We start from the raw sequence: 22,593 nt of genomic DNA, 5'->3' as shown, positions 1-22,593 counted from the left end.
ACTTTAGTCAGCAAACTATTTCGTTACTACCCGTTGAACTCTATTCATGGGATCACCAATCACAATCACATGGAGACAAGTGTCAATTGTTGTGACTAAATAATGAGTTTTAGTCCTATGTCCCTCGACGACTCAAGTACTTGTTGCGTGTCAACCCTTTTGTAAGCGGATCCACAATATTATTTTCTGACCTCACAAAGTCAAGAGAAATAACACCATGAGAATTCAAATTTTTTATAAACTTATCTCTCACTCTTAAGTGTCTTATTTTTCATTAAAATTTTTGCTAGTAACTTTAGATATAACAACTTAACTATCACAGTGCATTGAAATTGGAGGTATAGGCTTATTCAACAATGACAAATCATATAGCGAATTTTAAAGAAACTTAGCCTCACTACTAGTAGTATCTAAAGCAATAATTTATGCTTCCATGGTAGAACGTGAAATAATAGTTTGTTTAGTAAATTTCTATGATACTGCACAACAGCTAAAGTAAAGACATAATTGTTTGTCAATTTTTTTTCATCAGAATCAGAAATTTGATTTGCATCACTAAATCCCTCAATAACAGCAGGAAAACATGTATAATGAATGTCATAATTAATGGTTCCTTTTAAGTATCTAAAAACCCTTTATAATACAATCCAATGAGAATGATTAAGATTATTAGTATATCTTCCTAATCTATCAATGCAATGTCAAGCCTAGTGAAGTTTGTCAAATGCAACAAAGAACCAATAATTTAATAATATTTATGAGAAGAAATTCTTTTACTCAAATTTTTCTTTAACTTAATGGATGAGTCATAAGACATAGAAATAGGTTTCACGTTAAAATAATTAAACTTCTTCAATAGCTTTTCAACATAATGTGATTGGGTTAAAACCATGTCATCATCTTTCTTTATAAGCTTAATACCCAAAATCACTTCTACAAGACCAAGGTCCTTCATATCAAAATTACTAGACAAGAAAGACTTCACATCATTTATGAAATGCATATTACTATCAAATATCAATATGTCATCCACATACAAACATAAAATGACACATCCATTATCATTAAATTGTTTCACATAGACACATTTATCATTATTATTGATTTGAAAATCATATGAAAGAACAATTTGATTAAACTTTTTCTACCATTGCTTTGGAGCTTGTTTCAAACCATATAAAGATTTAACATGTTTGCAAACTTTTTTTTCTTTACCTGGTTCTACAAAGTCTTGAGGTTAACTCATATAAATTTCTTCTTCTAATTCACCATTTAAAAAAGCAATTTTTATATCCATTTGATGAATTTCCAAATTAAAAACACAAGCAAATGCAATCAAAACTCTAATAGTAGTAACTTTAGAAATAGAATAATATGTATCAAAAAAATCTACACCTTCTACTTGTTTACAACCAATCACAACAAGTTTTGTCTTAAATTTTTCTATAGATCCATCAGTTCTTAATTTCTTTCGAAAAATCAACTTACCCCTATACTTTTACAACCAGGGGGGAGATCAGTTAGAAACTGAGTTTTATTAGTTTTAAGATAATTCATTTCATCATTAATATTTTATTTCCAAAGAGGTGCATAAATAGACCTGTGGTCTCACCATAAGTTTTAGGATCATTTTAAAGTAGAAAAAACAAAATTTAGAACCAAAATACTTAACTTTTTTAGATCTTTTACTCCTTCTAGGTTAAAAAGCAATGTCCTTATTAGCATTACTATAACATGGTAAATTAGAACAAGAAGTATCACAAATAGATTTAGACAATTTATTTTTCAAAGGAAAAATATTTTCAAAGAAAATGAAATCTTTAGATTCCAAAATAGTATCATTAGAAATTTCGGACACTTATGACTTAACAACCAAGAATTTATAAGTAATACTATGCAAAGAATATCCAACAAAAACAACATCAACAGTTTTTGGTCCAATTTTCCTTTTCTTATTAATAGGGATGTTAACCTTTTCAAGACACTCTCACACTTTAAGATATTTCAAATTTGATTCTCTTTTTCTCCATAGCTCATAAGGGATTTTTTCAAAATTTTTATAAGGTACCCTATTAAGAATATGACATGCATAATATAAAGTTTCACCCCACATATTTTTTGGCAAATCAAAACTTACAAGTATAACATTCACCATATCAAGCAAGGTACCATTCTTTCTTTCCGCAATACCATTAGATTATGGAGCATACGGAGGTGTCACTTCATGAATAATACCATGCATTTCACAAAAATTACTCATATCTAAAGATGTGTATTCTCCACCTCTATTAGAATGTAGAATTTTAATTTTTTTTTCTAATTGATTTTCTAATTTTGTTTTATATACTTTGAACTTATCAAACAACTCACTTTTGTGATTGATTAAATACACATAATAATATTTGGAGAAATCATCAATGAAACTAATAAAGTATCTCTTACCACTACGTGTTAACACATCATTTCTATCACATACATCACTATGAACCAATTCAAATAAGTTAGTTTCTCTTTCAATACATGTAGTAAAACCCTTTCTAGGTTTCTTTGGTTGAATACATGTTTCACATTTTTGTTTTCAATCAATAAAAGCTTTAGGAATAAGATTAAGAGACATTATTTTTTGATGGAATTCAAATTCACATGTTCAAGCCTAGTATGCCACATATCAGAACATTCAACATTTGTAACAAAAGAAGAAACGTTAGATATTTTATTAATAGAAAGAGGCATAAGACTTGACTTAAACAAATCATCACAAATGTAGCCAAAAAACACCATGTCTAGTAATAACAACTCTATTGGACTCAAAAACAACCTTGTATCCTAGTTGGACTAACAAAGAAGTACTTATTAAATTTTTCCTAACATAAGAGATGTGATAGACTCCATCTAAAATATTTTTTTTTTCCTAATATCAGAGATGTGATAGACTTCATTTAAAACAAGAAAACTCCCTGAAGATAGTTTTAGCTTCACTTGACTTTCTCCTACCACATGTGCCATACTCCCAAAACATATTTTAAATAATAGTATAATTTTGTAAAGAGATAGGTAAAATATCTATTGTTTGAGTTATGTTTGTTTTATTGTTTTGTGTGTTGTATTTTCACGTATTTTTTTAGCAAGGAGCTACATATATAGAGGCAATCAAGTCACCAACATGTAGCAACAAAATAATATTTGCAACAATAACGTTAAAAACAGAAAATAAAAACTGATGTTAAAAACTTGTAACGTTCATAAGTAAAATATAGCTTCCTAAAATATAGGAATAGAAGTAGTGGGATGCTTTTAGTTTTTTTCACATAAACTAATTCTAAAAGCATTTTATCTTTAAAAAACATAATTGATAAAGAAAATATATTTTAATTTTAAATTTTAAATTATAAGAAAATATTTTCCAACAATCTCCCACTCATTTAAAGTTTAAAGAAATAAAATAATATAACAAAAACATTTTTAATCGAGCATAATACATTGTGTTTTTACCTATAAATTTTTCATGCTTACAAGAAATGAACTTAATCATTTCCATAACAAATATTTTGATAAAAGAAAATGTTACTGCTAAAGAGACTATGCAAGAAAAAAAAATAGATTTTTCTCTTTAAAACTGTTAAAAAATAAAATAAAATAAAAGGAATAAATGAGAAGAGTATGCAAAGTCTTAAATTAAATAACAGTAGCAAAGTAACTTCAAAATATGGTAAAGCATGGATTAACAATGCAACATAATATACAATACGCACAAAGGAAAATAATTTTAAGGGAGAAATTTTAAATAGTATGGGTTGAAGCCCGCAAACGCTATCCTTGGACACCCTACTCTATTAGTAGAAAAATTTTATTGCGCTTCTCTTTCAAGATAGGCAACCCGTTGGTTCCGATCGTGTATAGCGAAAGGATCCCCGAACCTTCTGAATATCAATGCTATTGCTCTCAAAAAAAGGAAAAGAAGAAATTTAGAGAAAAAAAAAACAAATTATTTTGTCTGCTTGTAACTAGAGAAAAAGAGAGATATATAAGCATAGACCTCATTATGCAACAACGCTGTACACCAACGTGCAGACAAAAAAAACAACTTAACAAACATGTAACACCAACTTAACCCACTAAAAGCAAAATCCTAAAAGATAGAAATTCTAGTTTTACGTAACAGATTCTAATAAATATTTTATTTTATAAAAATAAAATTAAATATAAGTAATATATTTTTATAAATCTTAAATTATAAATCATATATTTACTGACATATTACTTGACATAGAAAAACCCATAATTGTAAAACCCAATTCGGTTCGACAGGTTGGACCAATCCGATTGGAACTCGCTGGCCTAATTGGACTGATTCCACTATTGGATCAGTCACACAATTGATCTGGGATGATCCGGTCAAACTCGACCGATTAAGTGTCGGATCTTGATTGGATTGATCCAACCCGACTGATTTTACAAAAAAATAATGGACAACCTTTACGACGTCGTTTTGATGTCTCATTATTATCAATTGTTATTTTTTCTTACTCAAATAATATTAATTATATACTTATATATAAGAGATACATGTATAATTTTAAATTTTTAATATATGTTGAGTCAGATTGAATCAATTACTGGTTTACCAGTCAAATCACTAACCCACTGTCTCAACCGAGATCATGACCCAGTAGGGTTTCACAATTATGAAAAACCTACCCAAAGAAAATATTAAATTAAAATAATAAAAACGGTTGAAAGAAAACAGAGAAAAAATAATTAGAAAAAAACTGTCACCTAACATTTGTAGCTAAACAAAGGGCAAGAGACGGCGAGTTGAGTTTTGAAAGCGTGTGCGTGGGAGGGTCCGAAGTTGGAGATAGTGATTCTGGTTCTGTTCTGTTCTTCTTTCTACTCACAACAACATCAGAATCAGAAACAACAATGGCCAACACTAACTTGGAAGATGTTCCCTCTCTGGATCTCATGACTGAGCTCCTTCGTCGTCTCAAGTGCTCTTCCAAACCTGACAAGCGTCTTATTCTCATTGGTATCTATCTCCATCTCTCTCTATATATATTTTAAATAAAAGAAAATTTGACATAAAGTTGTCAGTTTTGTGCTCGCTGCTAATTCAGATCCGAAAATTCGAAAATGCTTGTGTTATATAGTTTGATGCTTTCGCACGCGTTGCGTTCGAATGTTGTAGATGCGGTTTTTAGGGTTTCCTTCGGTTGTATTTGCTGTTGCTTGAGTCATAGGGAAAATGCTGAGAAATTTATGTGATTTTTGGCTCTACTGTTGAGGATGGAGATACACTGGGACGATGTACTGGGTTCTTCAGTTACTGGAGGAGAAAATGAGAGACAATTTGCTTTTCGGTAAATGGATTTTTTGTTGTGTTTTTCGGGTGATTTTTTTTAAACTTCTTTTGAAGGATTTTAGGAGTATGTGCTTGTTGGTCTTATTCTTTGAAGTTATTGACTGGCTGGGTATCGGTGTTTGAACCCCAAGTAGTTCTGATTCATGCTTGTTAACTGATTAGTACCTGTTATTTGAATATGATTCTCTAATTGTGAATCTAAATTCTGCACGCGTCCATCCCTTAGAGAGGTTTGTGCGTGTGTTCTTTCAGGCTTGATAATTTTCAGACTAAGTAACGTAACTGACTTGAGCTGTGTGGGTTTGCTTTTAGACAATAGAGACCTGTACATTTGTGGCAAAGAATTTCTTATCGTGTGATTGGATAATGAACTAGTTTAAATTTGTTTATAACTTCCTGTTGAAATTCAGTGTATTTTTACATTCATGCTAACATTAGTTTGTAGATTTGTCTTGTGTACCATCGGTGGAAAGATGCTAGTCTGTGGTGGTTTTTTTTTTCTTTTTTTGATTCGGTTTCAATCAAGTGCTGTTGGTTTTGTCTCTAGGACTTTATACTCACTTGATTATCATTTAGAATTGTACTCCACTGTAGAACCCATGCTTTCTCAGCGTGTTTTCATCTTTAATTGCTAGCAACTTTTCCCTATTAATGCAAGACTGGTCATTTTCTGACACCTACATGTTCTATTTGCAGACAGAAAAATGAAAAGCGAAATTGAGTTGCCCTGTTGAACTTTCAAATTGAATCTGTTTATGTCACAAGAGTTAAGATGGGAAATTTAATGTGTATATTTCAATAATCCTATTATAACAGGGAGGTTTCACCCATAATGGATCCTCATTCTCCTTTTTTAATGCTTTTCTTTTTATTTATTGTTTGAAAAAACAAGAGTGAAACACAATACTTCCATGTCTTCCATAAACTTTCAAATTGAACCAATATTTTGTGAAGTGATAGCTCCTGTTTCAATTGATGAGTAGCTCTTAGATTTGTATTGTTCCTCTGTGCTGCACTTAGGCTACTATTTTAATTTGATATGCTTCCATATGTCTTGCACCAATGTTCCAAGTACTGACAAGTTAGTGGGGTAGGGTATCCTTATTTGGCTTGGTTAGGCCATTTAAGATTCTTGCTTTAAGAAATTACAGTATATATTTGAAATCGTTAAATATAGTTTCAGAAATTCAAGTGAGGTATAACTTGATAAAATGTTAATGCAGGCCCACCTGGATCTGGAAAAGGCACCCAGTCACCAATCATAAAAGATGAGTACTGCTTATGCCACTTAGCTACTGGTGATATGTTAAGAGCAGCTGTAGCAGCTAAGACCCCTCTTGGTGTCAAGGCTAAAGAAGCTATGGATAAGGTAAGGCCTGTTTGTATATAATCTCAACTGAGCATTTACCTTGAGAGATTGCTAACATGATAGTGTTACAATTTTTCAGGGAGAACTTGTTTCTGATGACTTGGTTGTTGGCATTATAGATGAAGCAATGAAGAAACCATCATGTCAGAAAGGTTTCATTCTTGATGGTTTTCCAAGAACTGTGGTCCAAGCACAGAAGGTATGACATTGTTTTTGACATCTGACTTACTAAGTGTGTTTCTTTTGTTTGAAATATTGGGCTTGTGCATATATAAAAACAGAATTACTTGATTATATGCACTGTTTTACATGCTGTTCATCTACATCTTTTGAATCTGTTTTTTCTTTATTTGCAGCTTGATGAGATGCTGCAAAAACAAGGAGTTAAAGTTGATAAGGTGCTCAATTTTGCAATTGATGATGCAATCCTTGAGGAGCGAATTACTGGTCGCTGGATACACCCATCCAGTGGCAGAACTTACCATACAAAATTTTCCCCTCCAAAGGTTCTTGGTGTTGATGATGTAAGTCTGCATCTTTATTTAAATCCTGCATAATGATAGTTGCTTAAACATGACTTCTACTTATAGGTGCTTTAGCATTTATGAGAGTTCTGTAAAATCTTTAAGTATTATTCAAACTTGAATATTGTTAAGATGTCCAACATTGACTAGGAATATAGCTGTGCACTTTTTACAAGACTTGGGGAATTCTCCACCCTAGAATGAGCTCTTGAGATTGAGTTAGGCAAAATTCCTTTTTAATATGGTATGAAAGCCTATGAATAGTCTGGATGTTTGGCCACTCACAGACGTGTAGTGATACACGCTTAAAGCTCCTGTCTAGTCTTGGGTGTGAGAGGGGGATGTTAAGGTGTCCCATGTTGGCTAAGAATATGGCTATAATACTCTTAATAAGACTTGGGCTGTCCTCCCCCCTTGAGTTAGTATTTGGGGTTGAATTAAAACCTAGTTCTTTTTTAATAAATATAATGAGGTGCCACACTTTTTTGTTAAGATGTTTTATTGGGAAATGAATTTGATTTTAGGGCACTGCTGAATTTAATTGCTGGCAGTAATGATAATCTATAAAAAAAAAATTGTTTCTTTTTATTTTTCTCCTTTCCCATTTTTGATGAATAGAAAGTTTAGGAGAAGTGGAGGTTGCCCAATTTTAAAGGTTAGGACATGCCACAAGCTTTGTTATGGCAGCTTAAGGAAACACTAGCCCTTAACACTTTCATTGTCGAATTTGTTTTCCTCAGGTTACTGGTGAACCACTTATCCAGCGCAAGGATGACACTGCGGCTGTTCTTAAGTCAAGACTGGAGGCATTTCACAAGCAAACCGAACCGGTATGATTTTGAATTCTTTTTACTAATGGATTTGGATTCTCTTATGTTGAGTAACATGATATGGTCTTGTTTGAGACAGACACAATTTTGATTAAATCTAATTAGAATCATATAAGTATAGCCAACTAGTTATGATATCCTTGTTTGATTAAAAATGTCTCTTTTTTAACACCTCCATATTATGGTTCTCAACGAAATGAGAGGATCTAAATTCTTTTTTTACTAAACATGTTCAATTTGAAACTTTCGTAACAGAGTAACTGTCAACAAGATAACGTGATGTAATCTTGGTTTGGTTGAATGTTTATTTAAATTCTCTCACCATTTCGGCAAATTTCTATCCTCATCAGTTCTTTGTGTGTTTTGATGGTTTACCTGTTTTGTTTTTAGAATTTTCTTTGTAATTTCGTGGCCTTGAATGAATGTTTGTGCATTGAACATGCAGGTTATTGATTACTATTCAAAGAAGGGCCTTGTTGCTAATCTTCATGCTGAGAAACCACCCAAAGAGGTGACAGTTGAAGTGGAGAAAGTGCTGTCTTAAATGGAGATCACCCTTCGATCCTGGGGCTCGAACTGCAATTGTTCTTTTTTCGCTACAGGAAAACTTTTCGTTGCCAATTTGTATTTTAATATACTCTGAAATCCGCTTACCTTTCAGCTTTACTGCAAATGCCGGCTGTTCTCAAACCCACATTCGAAGACCAACTTTGATGAATCAAAAAGTCTATTTATTTTGAATTTTGGTCTCTTTCTTTTTTCTGCATGAATTTCCACTCGACATTCGCAGGTGTTTACGCACCCGTGAAACTTTTGATTTCATGAACTAGTTGGCAAAATTTGAGCTACTTATTGTTGGGAAGCATTTGTGCTGCTTTTGAAGGTGTGAAATGAAAATTTGTAAGAAATAATTGTTTGGTCTGTGTTTCATTATTTTATTTCTATATATGTTTGATATTAATTGAATAATAAGTTTTACTATATTTTTAATTTAAAATTTTAAAATTTTCAAATATAAATGTTTTTAACTTAAACAAGTGACTTTAAGGTAAATATTATAATTTTTTTTCCTGATAAAAATGCATTATGAACAAAGTTCTAACGAGATACTAAATAATTCATGAAGATTCTGTATAAGTAACCTGAAAATTGTAATTTTTGGAATAATTAGCTTCTCCCTGACAATGAGTTCGACTGGCAAGTTGAACATTCGTTACAAAGACCAATGAATTTTAGCCATCCATCACTTTACATTTTGCACACAAAAATGACGTTATACAAGACACTACATGCAAAGAGTGTAAAAGACATACTAATTTTATAGCGAATAAAAATAAAATCCCTTTGTTTGACAACCAGTGCTTGAGAACTGATTGCAAACCTTTTAACTGAAACCCAAGTGCTGGATAGCTAACATCAAATATCAGCTACGTAGTGCTCAGCGCTTGCAAGGTTCACTACTTGGGTATGTTTTAGGTTATCCATGGGGGGATGGTAGATTTCTGTTGGATTCTGAATTATTAGAATTATACACAAATCAAATCATATACGTCTTGTTCAAACGAACAAAATAGTACTCCATAGCTTCAATATTTCTTCACCAGCCTCCACAAGACCCCACTGTAATTAAGGGATATAAATTATTCATCACCACAGGATTTTCAATACAAAAAACAAAAATCTCCTCATTACAAGAGGCTACTTCCCTTGAACTTCATCAAATTATTACACCAATTGCAGTGTTAAGAAGGCACAAATTGAGCGCAAATTTCACTTCAGCACCCTTGGTGGACTTCGCCATCTATGTAACAGCCTGTGTCTCTTTTCTCAGCAGCTCCACAAGCTTCTAAACCCTGCTTCACCATAGTTCAACATGCAATCCACTGCCTAAACTCATAATTCCACCTCTGGTTAATTTAAAAATTCATATTTCGGTAAAGGGGCATACATCATTTTATTTCAAGGACCAACTTTCAAAATGAAAAACCTACGATTGTTTACCTGTTGACCATGTTGAAAATGAGTATTGCTTGCAATTGATTTATTTTTCTACAAGTCCAACAACTATCAATGCTTGGCACATCAATGCACCCAAAATTTTTAAAAGAGCATTTCCTGGTGTAAAAATTAAATGTAGGCAAAAAAGGAACAAAACTCGATAGCATAACCATGAAGATTACATCACGTTATCTTGCTGACAGTTACTGTATATCAAAAGTTTCAAATTGAACTTGTACAGTAAAAAAGAATTTAGATCCTTTTATTTTGTTGAGCAACATAATATGGAAGTGTGAAAAAAGAGACATTATTAATAAAAGCCAACAACACTATCATTTTATTTCAGGGAACCACTTTCAAATTGAGAAACCTAACATCATTACCTGCTGACCATGCTCAAAATGAATATTCCTTGCAATTGATTTATTTTTCTACACATCCAACAGCTACCAATGCTTGTGCATCAATGAAGCCAAAATTTTCAGGAGCATTTCCTGTTGTAAAGATTAAATGTAGGAGAAAAAAGAACAAGTCTTGATAGCCCCCAATTTAATGGGGCAGCTAAAAGGATAGGAACAAACCATTGTAAATGGAAATAGATGGTACAGGAAGGAAAACAACATACCAGAGCAAAAATCCATCATCTATTACTAAATAGTCCTGAAATGTATGTACATGATTTTCACCAGCACAAGAGAGGATACATTTGTTTTAGTAAAGGAAAAAAAAGTCGGGTAATGTCATACCTTCTCAGATCTATACATCAATTTGCTGCTTCTAATCTAATTTATAACAAACAAGAGCCTAATGAAGTCCATTACCCTGTTCCTTGCAATCATATATCATTCTTTGTATATGATCATCAACAAGGAAGACAAAGTTGGAAATAATGACAGTAAAAATAGCATTGTTCTTGGTATTTCATGCATCCAGCAAGAGTACCTGTCCTATCACTGCCAAGAAGGAAAAATTGGCTTGAAATCAGATTTGGGAAGAGGGGCTTCATGGAACCAATCATGAAGGAGAGCATCTTCTGCTGTTATCCTCTGCAAGAAGTAAAACAGTTTAAATTCGAGTTTCATGTCACAGAAAACAAATAAGAATTTATTCAATGAATTATATCTACCTTTTCAGGGTCATAAGTTAGCAGCTGCTGCAACAAGTCAAATCCAAGCTCAGATAAAACTGGCAAACCAATAAACGACGCAGCTGGAAACTTCTTCCTTAGTGTATTAAACCTGAAATCAATAACTCACAGTCAAACAGTTGCAAAGTGTAACTGCTTTATAAAACATAACAGAGAATTCTTATCAAGAAGAAAAAGAGAGAAGGCATGCTTACAGTTGCTTAACAAAATTTGCTTTAGCCCCAGGTAATTTGGATAATCCTGGCCAAATTTTCTCATCAGGCGTACCCAGGGTTCGAAAAATCTGCAGACATTTGACAAACAAATAAGTTATTTACTAGAATAGCAGAGCTCTCATAAATAGAGGATGTGAAGAAAAACCAAGTGATTTTAGTAATAATAACCTTATCAAGTTGTTCAAGTTCACTTTTACCCCTGAACAGAGGTTCCTTGGCAATTAATTCAGCCATTATGCAACCCACTGACCACATGTCAATTGCAGTTGAGTATTCTTTAGCACCCAGCAAAAGTTCAGGTGCTCTGCACAAACCAATACAACAATAATGAGTTGTGACATATACATTTCTCTACCAATATGATTGAAAAATCACAAGCCAGATACATCTAGAGATAACTTCAATGAAAACTAAAAAAGTACTATAATGCTACTCACCTGTACCATAGTGTAACCACAACAGGAGTATATGGCTTCAGCGGGCTTCCATACTGCCTTGACAACCCAAAGTCGCATATTTTAAGCTCCCCATCATGGTTCAGCAGGATGTTTGATGATTTCAAGTCCCTATGGATAACCCAATTATCATGGAGATACTTGACACCTTCAAGAAGTTGCCGTACCAAGGATTTAATTTCACTCATGCTAAAGGGATGCTTCTTAACCTCCATCAGCCCCTTCAGGTCATACTCCATGTGCTCCATTACCATAAAAGTACCATCAAAATCATCAACAACTACTTCTTTAACATTCACAATGGAGGGATGATTAAAAGACAAGAGAATGTTTATTTCTCTCAAGGATGACATTGGAAATCCATCCCTCTCTATGTTCATCTTCACCTTCTTCAATGCTACTAGTTCTCCAGTCTTCTTATCCCTAGCCTTGTAGACAACACCATAAGTTCCTTCGTTTATTTTCTTAATCATCTCAAACTCACACACACTTCTGCAACTCTGAAGCATGTTTATGTTTCTCAGCACATGCATCAATCCACCACACTCATCAGAATCTGATGGAGAATCACCATCATCACTTTGTTCCTCAACATTGACCATGGAGTCCATAAGGAAGTCCTTTTCAGAATCAGTGTCATCAGAAGAAGCACCCAAATAATGATCTCTACCACTACTTCCTGATGATCTAGTGATTGTGCTCTCTGAAGTTCCACCGCCATGGAATTCACCAATTTCAGGACTGGAGCTCACTTTGCCGTGCTTCTGTTCATCATCAGCACCTCTTGGTGAGGGACGAACATCACAAGCCCATCTTGACTTTGTGATTGTCCATCCTTGCACATCTTTGTCTTCCTCCAAATCGTGTGGGTAGCTTCCCGAATCTGTCAAAGGCTCCTCCATAACATCCCCACAATCAACACCATTGGCTCCAGGACTGCTAGATAGAAATGGACAAGGAGGAGACAGAGCAGCAATCTGCAAGATCCCACTCTTTGAAGAGACTCTTTCTTCCTTCTCTGCTAGGTCCCATATGATTGGAGAAAACTTTCTTCTCTTCTCTGGCGGTGGCACCACAGGGGCAAGCTCGTGTTCAACACAAATCTCACCTTCCTCTTTTTCAACATGGAACCGCGTCTCTCCTGAACAAGCGAAGTGATGGTTGCGAGAACCACCCACTTCCACGCCGAAAGAACCATTCGTATGGTGATCAAACCCCTTGGTGGAACCATATTTGCAAAATTCTCTTCTCAGGGAAACACTTTTTCGCCCTGCCGCCATGTGATTGACAAGCACAAGCACAAGTCCTCTCAATAAGCAATTAAGAATCGAAGAGAAACGTATATCAAACCCAAACCCTAAAAAATCCCCAAATTTCCAAACCCTAACCCTCCAAAAAAATCAGAACGGAGGATTCAATATTTTTTTCAATGATTCACACAACCCTAATCAATCAATAAAAAAACCACAAGACAAAAATCAATTATAATTTTCTTTACTTTTTTGCTCGATACAATCAACGGCGAACCGTATAAAAATTGAAATGAAAAGAGAGAAACGAAACATGAAAGCAATCAGGCAAAGTATGAGAGGGGGATGGAAACCCAAAACGGTGGCTGCGTCTGGTTAGGGTTCAGAGGTATCGAATTGCCTTACCGGCGGCGACACGAAAAGCGAAAGCGAAAGGAGAAAAGCAGAGACGAGACGAGAGAAGCCGCCTTCGTTGACGCGTTTGTTTGTTTTGTGTGGGATTCGACTGAGGCGTCACCGACTTAAATAAAATAACGCCTTTCAAACCATGAGGCGGCGATCTTATCAATTATTGCTGGATTTCACGCGTTTTGCGAGATCCTTCTTTTTTTTTTTTCTCCCCAATTGTCCACCCTCTCAATTAAACTAATACTGATAAAAAAACTAATTAAACTAATTAATTTTAATTTGCCTCTTTCTTTTTCTTGAGTTGATATATTTCTATTTCTTTCTTGAAAGTCTATTTATATTATTTATCTTTAAAATAAATGAGTATTTTTTTGCTTTAAAATAAAAAAGGAAATATTCTTTTTTTTTAAATTACGCAATATTTTTTATATTGAGTAACTTCTTTTTTTTTTAATTTTTACTACTTAAATTAGATTTAATTTGAATTTAAATTACTAAAATACCATATTTAATTAACGATGTGTTTTATTTTTAAGAAAATAATCTAAATTCAAATTTTAAAACTTGGTAGATCAATATTTGAGATATATAAATCTCCTTAATTTTATCCATCTCAATATATTATTTATTGGTTTGGTACCTAAAGAAGAGATAAATAAGAAATAATGTGAAAATAAAAATATTTAGTTTAAAATAAATAGATAAGAGATGAAAAGAGATAGAGAAATGAGTAAAAATATATTATAAATAGTATAAGTCTATCCCATTTTTCTGAATTTTTTTTTTCTCAGCCAAGCAACATAAAAAAAAAATCCATCTTCCTCCACCCCTCCAATCTTACGGGTGGAACCAAGAATTTTAGATAAGGGGAACCAATATAAAAAAAAAAAATCATGGCCTAAATTTTTTTTAAAAATTTTAGATGCATGACATTTATAAAAAAATTCAATATATAACTAATATTTTCTTATGAAAAAAAAAATATATAAATTGTATTCAGCATAAGAGATATTAATCAACAAGTGTAACTAACACATAATTATTAAAATAGTCAAAGACCAGTAACCAAAGGAGAAGAAAGTAAAAAAAAAAATCATTTAAATTAAGTGAAAAGAAATGTTAGATAAAATATTTCAAAGATAGATACTTGAGTAACACATTAAAAGTTCTTAAAAAATACTGGATTAAATGAATAAGATACGATAAATACTTAGAAAAGTTAATTAAATATAAATGTATCATTAACAAAAATAGAAATTATAAATCTAATAAAATATTACCAAAAGAAACCAATTTCTTTTATTTATTTAAAGTTATTTTAAGTATTTTATTATTTCTTCCTTTCTAATTTATAGGACCCAATTAAAAAAAATAACATATAAGATAAAAAAAATACAAGATGAAAAATGTTAGAAGAGTAAAAAGAAGTCATAGTACAAAGTAGGAAGAATAACAATCATAGAGAAAATTTATGATCTTGCGAAAGCCAAAAAATATATATAAGAAACTAAATATAATTATCAAATTAAAAAAATAAAAAATGAAGAGAATTTGACTTTTAGATCAAACATTGTTAATAATGACCACAAAACAATACATCAAATCCAAAATTATTTTCACACAAGTAATCTATAACTATAAATAATGAGAATTACTTTATTTGGTATACACATTTTATTGAATAATTTTATCCTTAAATCATTTCTTAAATTTTAATATTTTCTTCTAACTTATATTAACTTGCCACTACTTTTATATTATTATTTTTTTATTAACCACATTTAACTTTTATTTTTTTATTTTTTAAAAAATTTAGAAAAACATGAAGTATCTCTTTTCTTCTAGTTAAAATGGTAACAACTTTTAACATCCACTAATATTTCACTTAAAATAAACACTAAACATATTTGCGTATTCATTCACCTCTACTTGTCCTCTTCCAACACATTTGTTTCTTCTTCATATTCCAACCAAAGCAAATCAAATAAGAAAAAAGAAATCTGAAATCCGCAACTTCAATTTTTTTTTTTCTTATTAGGCAGAGAAAAAAAAAAGGTGTTTGATTTTCTTGGAAACTTCATTTTCCTTTCTTTTAGATTTTTTTTGTTTCTCTCTTATTCATTAGGATTGAAGGGGTCATTCTTCGATCCAAAAGTCAATGATGCATCGACCTTCTTTCTCTTAAGTTTCTTCTCTAGATTCAAAAGAGAAAAAATGAGTAAGAAAATGAAGGTGGCCAAGTCTAGGGTGTGGTAGTCACTAAAGAAGACGAGTTGATATTTATAAAGAGATAAAAAGGTTGTTGTAGGGGGTTTGAAGAGATAAAAGAAAAAAAAATGACATCATATTCAGTCAACCGTCACACAGGCGAAAGAGACATCCACGTAATGGAAGGAGGAAGTAGTGGCATGAAAGACGAGGAGGGTTACATTAACGCACAAGACTTGCAAAAAGAGCTAAAGAAATTCAAAAGACAGTATTAGCAATTTGTTATCCTGTGCAAAAGTGACTTTAGTATTTATAGGAAGCCTTCACGAAATGCCCATTGTCTCCCAACTTTCATGGTTCCTTCATCTAAAATCTTTAGAGAGACTTAACTATGAATAATGTTATATTAACAATGTGGAACTTTGCTGGTCGTGACAACATCTATAATGACAATGTGAAACATTGCTAGTCACGTCAACATTAAGTCATACACATGTTTTGTATTTTGAGAAATCAAAACCAGACATGTTTTTTGGAAGAACATAAACTGATTTCTGATCATTTTATAGGAACGAAAAATCCATTTTTCTCCTTTTTATTGAATAACGATAATCACAAAGTCATACACATAATCATGTGAATACGATAACCACCGTGCACTTGTGATTTTCTCACAACAGTAACTTTAAGTACACAAGACAGAGTCCAAGTGATCCAACCATTAGGCAATAATGAACCCCTTAATTAGTTCGAAGCTTTGACGGTTCCTTCCTTGGGGTGATGCACGACTATGTAATTATAGGCATCCAAAGTGAGAAAATCATCAAGTGTTAGGGACGTGCATTGGCGAGTGAAGATCTTGCAAGCCTCCTTGTACATTCCCTTCTCGAACTTCTCTGTTCCCACTTCCTTTTCAATCCTAGCCATCTCTTCTTCAACCACTCTATGAAAAAGGTCTTTGTTCACTTTCTCTCCAAGCCCATCCCCATCTAGCTCCACTCCATACTTGAGCCACTGCCAGTTCTGCACCCTGCTAATCTCAGCAGTGGCAGCATCTTCCATGAGGTTGTAAAGAGGCACGCAACCGCTTCCGCTGAGCCATGCTGCCAAGTACTGAATGCCCACCCTTGTATTCAATCTGAGACCTTCCATGGTCCGGGTTCCTGTTGGTATCTGCAAGAGGTCTTGTTCAGTTAAGTTTGCAGCATCATCGCGTTTCACTGTGTCTATCTGGTTGGGAGCATTGCCCATGTTGTTGTTGAAAACCTCCATGCAGGATGGAATGAGACCAGGATGTGCAGCCCAAGTTCCATCGTGGCCTGCCTTCACTTCTCTAAGCTTGTCCTTCCTTACAAGTTCCAGTGCTGCCTCATTTGCAACTGGGTCATCTTTGATTGGAATCTGTGCTGCCTGTTGAACAATTTGAACTTTTCATCAGACACATCTTCTATATACAGTTTTAAAAAAAGGGAAATAAATAGTGTCATAGTCTAATAGTTTGTAGTTATTTGCAAACATAAAAAATAAGCTAAACTATTCATTGGTTCCTGCAATTATCCTGATTTATAGTCCCTATTTGCCTAACAATATCTTGTGACGATTTATCACTACAAAAAGAAATTATAGCTGTATTACATCACCAAGAAATGCTCTCTGATTTTAGCAATAGGGCTAAAAACTTAACTTTTATACATACGTAAAAACTTGAAATGAGGACAACTATAGAGAATGAATGAATAATTTAACTTCAAAAATATAATATAGAAATCAAAGTAGTTCTCTTACATACCATTCCTAAAAAGTAATACCATGACCAAACAGATTATGTGACAATGTTCATTAACAACCAACAATCTGAAATTGTATAGCCTATCATCTATATACCATTTTGCTTAGTAGTTAGAACTGCTTAGAAATGAATATGCATTACTAGTGGTAAACCAAAGTAGTTCCATTACATACCATTCCTCCCATAGCATGCACACCGCGCCTGTGGCATGTCCTGATGAGGAGATCAGAGTAACTCTTCATGAAATGTTGAGTCATGCCAACCTGGACCCTGTCTGGTAGTAGACGATCTGGGTGAGTCTGGAAGGTTTTAACATAACTGAAAATGTAATCCCAACGCCCACAGTTTAGACCCACCGAATGCTCTTTCAGCTCATATAGAATTTCATCCATTTGAAACACTGCAGGAAGTGTTTCTATCAGAACCGTTGCCCTTATGCTTCCTCTTTCAATGCCTGCTACATCCTCAGCCTTCTCAAACACACTGTTCCATATCTTAGCTTCCCTGAAAATCACAAGTTTCTTACATTACAATTCTATAATATGGAGTTCCTTAAGTGCTGGACCATCCGATTGAGGGCGGGTGGACCTCTAATCTTTGAGATCAATATAATAATTTTAGAGGACATATTCAATAAACTGTTTTGATCCCCCATAGTCAAGCCAGATCGTGCATAAGAGAGTACGTTGAGGAGTATTGAGTTTTGAACAGGTTTTAGGACTATTCAGTCATTGTGAAGTGTCTTTGGTATTTTTCTTCAATCAGAATTTGAAATTTGTCTTGTTGCTGATGTTTAATGCAAACCTTTATTATGCTGACTATTGAAAAGAAACTTTAATTTCAATTGAAAAACAACACCAACTAAACAACTGCATTTAAATTTTGTCCTTCAATGTATTTATAATACAAAATTGAATTCTAGCTTCCACTAAAAGCTTAAAACTTATGAAATGACTAACAGGAGTAGATTTGTTCTTGGCTCTTGTGTTATGACTGTATAGCATAGTGCTTACCTTGAATGCTCCATTTTGGGAAGATAAAAGAAAGGGCCAAAGCCAGCACCTTGAGTGCGTCGGAATGCCGAGTGGTTGTGGTAGAAATAGAGGCCAAAATCAACAAGGCAACCAGTTGCAGGTTCACCATCAATCAGAATATGTGCTTCAGGTAGATGCCAACCTCTTGGTCTCACAAAAAGCTTTGCTGTCTGATCATTGAGCTTGTAAACCCTGTTTCTTACTTTGTCATGGAAGCTTATTGTCCCATCCACAGCATCCTTCAAGTTCACTTGACCACTAATAAGATTTTCCCAGGTCGGTGACAGTGCATCTTCTAAATCAGCCTTAAAATTTAGAAAAACAGCAACAACATTAGGTGCTTTGGTTCCGGAATAAACCAAATTCAATCAACCCTTCTATAATTAATTAAAAAAAGAAAAGACTTAATTGAACTTTTATTTTCTTACTCAGACGGTAGGATTTTCGTAATTTTAATTGCGCCAATTGAGTCTTTTTAAATTTCTCTCGTTTACAATTAGGTCCTTCCATCCCTTCAACGTGCAGTATTAGATGAAGTTACGGCAGAAGGACCTAATTAAAAACAGAAAGAAAAAAAAAACTTAAGAAACTCAATCTGGAGTACAATTAGTAACCAAGAGTGTAAAATCACACAATTACAACACAATAACTAATAGATTTAAAATGCAAGTATACACCAATTTTTTATACTATATATGCCTCAACTCCCAACTCAATTATTGATTAACAACTTTAGTGAAATTACAAACATAAAGCATGTTTGGAGTCCAAACACGCACTGTAATAGTGTAGAGTGTAGATACACAAACCATAAAGACTTTAGCTGCAGAGTTGAGAGCATTGATGACCATTTTTCTGTCCACAGGGCCAGTGATCTCCACTTTCCTATCAGCAGCAGCTGGTGGAACAGGTGCACACAGCCACTCCTGGTCTCTAATGTGACTGGTGGCAGGATCAAACCCCGGAAGAGTCCCTTCATTGTACTTCTTCTTTGCCTCTCTTCTGCTCTCTAATGCATGCTTGATATCGCTCCTGAACTCACGTTGCAGCTCAGCAACGAATTTCAAAGCGTCTTTTGTGAGGATTTTTGCAAACTCTGCATCGTATCTTCCTAGAATGTCCACTCCTTCTGGCACTTCATAGGTTCCGAGGTCCATCGCCTTTCTCTCTTCCTGCAGTGTTCGTAGTCACGAGTGTGGCATTAGAGCAAAGGCACGGTACACAAATTAGGTTTCATCAATCATTTCGTCCGTACAACATGTATTAACTTTTCATTTTAAAAATAAAACTCTAGGATTCAGTATCTGTACGAATAATTACTTTTATGATTAGGTCTTTATGTTTTTATTTTGTAACCGTTTTAACATCAATAGAAAATTAAAACATAAAAAAATTACTCATATCAGGATTGAAACATAAAATTTTAGATATGAAAATTAAAACCAAAAGTTAATACAAATATAAATACAAGATGACTAATTAAGCCTAAGACTTAAAGTAGCACACATGATTATGGTTATTTTTTTTTACCGGTTAAAAACTAAAAAATTATCTAATAGTTAAAAGTTATTAGCTGAAATTGAAAAATTAACTTATTAAATTATTAAATTATAAGTGTTTAATAAAATTAGTTATTAAAATAATTAAAAAATTTAAAATAATAAAATCATGATTAGAAAATTGAATAAATATATTAAAGATAAAAATAAAAGAAAATATAAGAAACTAAAAACTAAAAAATAGTAATATTTAAAAAAACACTAAAAGCTATTAAAAAAATTTATTTATGGAACACATAATTTTTTTAGCCATTCAAAAAAGTTAAAACTAACTAAACTTTTTTCCGTATTTTATGTACCTTGACATAAACTTTTTTACATAAAACAAGTAGTATTGTTAGATGGAATCTATCCCTACATCAGTATATTTTTGGATATTTAGTGATCTTGACATTGATGTAGATTATTTATTTTTGTTAATAATTAATCTTTGTAAAAAAAAAACTTATCTGATTACATTCAATGAAAGTTTTTTTTTTTTTTTCAATCTAAAAGACTCAAATTTAAAATCTTATAAGGAATCAATTTAATTATTCTCAAACCAATGTTGGTCATGTGTACTTGGTTTAATAATTAGTTAAGCTCACCATAATTTTTTAAAATAAAAGCAAAGCAATAAGCACTTGCTTTTGTAGTGAACTTGATCGGTCGTCAATTTATGTATTTGTTATTTCTAAAATTTATTTAATAAATCTTTCAAAAAAATTAATAAATGGAGAATAAGACTTACATATTCAATAAATTCATATAAATTTCACTCGATTAGAAAAATTGTGTAAAAAAGAATATTAAAGAGCTCGCATCTTTATAAACATACTTTTTTATTATATTTTTTAAAAATGTTATTCAAATATCTTTATTACATTATTTATCTTGTCGTGAACTTCTTTATTATCTCTTTTATGGGTTTATCTAGGGTGAAGTAGTAAATTAAGAGTTTGTTTAATCCCTAAAAGATAAAAATATAAATTCAGTTTTTAAATATGTAAAAAATATGATAAATTAATTATGTCATTAAATTTATAAGATTATTTTATCATTAAATTATAATGTTCAAAAATCAATTAGACAATAAATTGTATTTTTAGGAATAATTTGATATTAATTAAGTTGTAAAATTTAAAAATCAATTTATCAGGACTATTTTATTATATTTTTTACATATTTAAAAATTAAATTTAAATTTTTTATCTTTTAACAACTAATTCATCCGTACTTGACACTTTCAAGCTTTCAAGAACTATTTATCCTTCCATTATTCCTTCCATGCTTCTGTCACTTTTAAAAGAAATTTTTTACTTTTATTATATTTCTATTTTAAACTTTTTTTCTTGAGAAGTAAACTTCGGAGGTTGGGCTTTATTTCATATCTATAATAAGAACATTTTGTACATCAGAAACCAATAGTGAGCGATCTGCATTGGATGCTCCTCTACCCATAACATAAGTAAAGCCAATTGTGTCAGCCTGTCTGCTATTAAAATTATCTGTACGAGGTACAAACCGCAATTGTGTTTTGAGGTGGGTTAGCAAAATAATGATCAATATCATGGAAAGCTAGATAGATATTATTAATGATCAATATCATGTACATCAAGAATTCAAGATCAACAACCGATGTAATTTACCAAAGCACCTCCTCTATACGGTCCAACTGATTAAATTGAAATGCTAGCTTAGCAAAGTCTTGTATACAACTTTATTTGCTGTTCTTCGTATAGCCCTTGAAGTTATAAGTTAATGTGTAGACCACACAATCCTTTATAATTCAATTGAAATATGCGCACTACTAGTACTACTCCTTTATTTCCAAGCTTGATAAAGTTGAGATTGCAATCAGTCTCACTCTTAGATATTTTTACGGACACGGGTCATTTTCCTTATATCCAAGACTTGTCGTTGGTGGTTTCTGAATATAATACCGAATCCTGTGTGCTACCAAAGGAGTCAAAATTGGCTTTGATGGGTGGGGTCTAGAGTGCACCAATAAGATTAGTAGGTTATGACAAAATTGTACTACTCATCCACGGAACCCAAGCTTTTTGTAGCACAAAGGGTATTGGCATTTGGTGGGATATTAGTGTGGACCCTCTAGATTAGATTCCTTTCTTGAGTAGGAGACAAATAATCAAATAAAAAGGTTAATGTGCTTGGTTAAAGGAAAATTAAAGAAGGAAGAAATATAAAATTGTAGGGTTTATTTTTTTACTTATTTTTCTTTATTTTTTTGTTTTTCTTAAACCAATTATCTCTTTCATATTTGTATTCACCTTTTTCTTATTTTAATGTATCATACTTTCATTTATTCCTTTTTTTTTTCTACCAAAAAATCCGATGCATCAGGGTATATATTGCTTTTGTTTTCCAGGGTTTTGACCGATGGTGCTATGGGTAGAGCTCGATTGGGGCTGTGGAAAAGGGCCCTGTGATTGACATAACCACATG

At 32.6% G+C, this 22,593-nt stretch overlaps 3 protein-coding genes across 24 annotated transcripts; 1 reads left to right on the top strand and 2 right to left on the bottom strand.

The window, feature by feature from the left end:
• The first annotated feature begins 4,755 nt into the window (after positions 1–4,755).
• On the top strand, positions 4,756–8,826 carry LOC100790268 (adenylate kinase 4). The gene is made up of 6 exons (XM_003525643.3): positions 4,756–5,029; positions 6,586–6,731; positions 6,811–6,930; positions 7,088–7,255; positions 7,996–8,085; positions 8,531–8,826. Exons 1-6 carry the CDS (start codon positions 4,924–4,926, stop codon positions 8,627–8,629), a joined length of 729 nt encoding a protein of 242 aa, XP_003525691.1. The 5' UTR covers positions 4,756–4,923; the 3' UTR covers positions 8,630–8,826.
• An 815-nt stretch (positions 8,827–9,641) lies between these two features.
• Positions 9,642–13,708, bottom strand: LOC100788840 (cyclin-dependent kinase G-2). 22 transcript variants are annotated; one of them, XR_005891729.1, is made up of 9 exons: positions 11,883–13,708; positions 11,614–11,749; positions 11,425–11,513; positions 11,210–11,321; positions 11,026–11,129; positions 10,709–10,743; positions 10,467–10,577; positions 10,087–10,200; positions 9,642–9,992 (listed from the first exon to the last, which is right to left on the bottom strand). XR_005891729.1 is itself a non-coding variant. In XM_006579531.4 (7 exons), exons 1-5 carry the CDS (start codon positions 13,178–13,180, stop codon positions 11,034–11,036), a joined length of 1,731 nt encoding a protein of 576 aa, XP_006579594.1. In that variant the 5' UTR covers positions 13,181–13,708; the 3' UTR covers positions 9,642–10,577; positions 10,709–10,743; positions 11,026–11,033. The 22 variants fall into 22 exon arrangements, 4 of the variants coding, with proteins under 4 accessions (XP_006579594.1, XP_006579593.1, XP_006579595.1 ...); XR_005891733.1 differs by having other exon boundaries at positions 10,087–10,577; XR_005891730.1 differs by having other exon boundaries at positions 9,642–9,938; positions 10,087–10,577.
• Positions 13,709–16,332: 2,624 nt separating this feature from the next.
• LOC100782820 (malate synthase, glyoxysomal) lies at positions 16,333–19,942 on the bottom strand. Its single transcript, XM_003525637.5, has 4 exons — positions 19,399–19,942; positions 18,569–18,894; positions 17,729–18,059; positions 16,333–17,176 (listed from the first exon to the last, which is right to left on the bottom strand). The coding sequence occupies exons 1-4, from the start codon at positions 19,744–19,746 to the stop codon at positions 16,511–16,513; spliced, it is 1,671 nt and encodes a 556-aa protein (XP_003525685.1). The 5' UTR covers positions 19,747–19,942; the 3' UTR covers positions 16,333–16,510.
• Positions 19,943–22,593: the final 2,651 nt, after the last annotated feature.

Source organism: Glycine max, chromosome 5 (genome assembly GCF_000004515.6).
Source record: "Glycine max cultivar Williams 82 chromosome 5, Glycine_max_v4.0, whole genome shotgun sequence".
In the NCBI taxonomy this organism is placed as follows: domain Eukaryota; kingdom Viridiplantae; phylum Streptophyta; class Magnoliopsida; order Fabales; family Fabaceae; genus Glycine; species Glycine max.
This window is presented reverse-complemented; position numbering and strand designations above follow the sequence as displayed.

What these genes read in the sequence shown, in the direction of transcription:
- LOC100782820 (XM_003525637.5), bottom strand. Translation starts at nt 19,746, where the DNA reads ATGGACCTCGGAACCTATGAAGTGCCAGAAGGAGTGGACATTCTAGGA. An exon ending in CTGCAGCTAAAGTCTTTATG is followed by an intron (nt 18,895 to 19,398) that starts GTTTGTGTATCT and finishes CTAAATTTTAAG; the next exon opens with GCTGATTTAGAAGATGCACT. An exon ending in TGCATGCTATGGGAGGAATG is followed by an intron (nt 17,177 to 17,728) that starts GTATGTAATGGA and finishes ATTGTTCAACAG; the next exon opens with GCAGCACAGATTCCAATCAA.
- LOC100788840 (XM_014775469.3), bottom strand. Translation starts at nt 13,180, where the DNA reads ATGGCGGCAGGGCGAAAAAGTGTTTCCCTGAGAAGAGAATTTTGCAAA. An exon ending in AACTTGAACAACTTGATAAG is followed by an intron (nt 11,514 to 11,613) that starts GTTATTATTACT and finishes AAATGTCTGCAG; the next exon opens with ATTTTTCGAACCCTGGGTAC. An exon ending in TAACTTATGACCCTGAAAAG is followed by an intron (nt 11,130 to 11,209) that starts GTAGATATAATT and finishes TACTTCTTGCAG; the next exon opens with AGGATAACAGCAGAAGATGC.
- LOC100790268 (XM_003525643.3), top strand. Translation starts at nt 4,924, where the DNA reads ATGGCCAACACTAACTTGGAAGATGTTCCCTCTCTGGATCTCATGACT. An exon ending in CTAAAGAAGCTATGGATAAG is followed by an intron (nt 6,732 to 6,810) that starts GTAAGGCCTGTT and finishes ACAATTTTTCAG; the next exon opens with GGAGAACTTGTTTCTGATGA. An exon ending in CTGTGGTCCAAGCACAGAAG is followed by an intron (nt 6,931 to 7,087) that starts GTATGACATTGT and finishes CTTTATTTGCAG; the next exon opens with CTTGATGAGATGCTGCAAAA.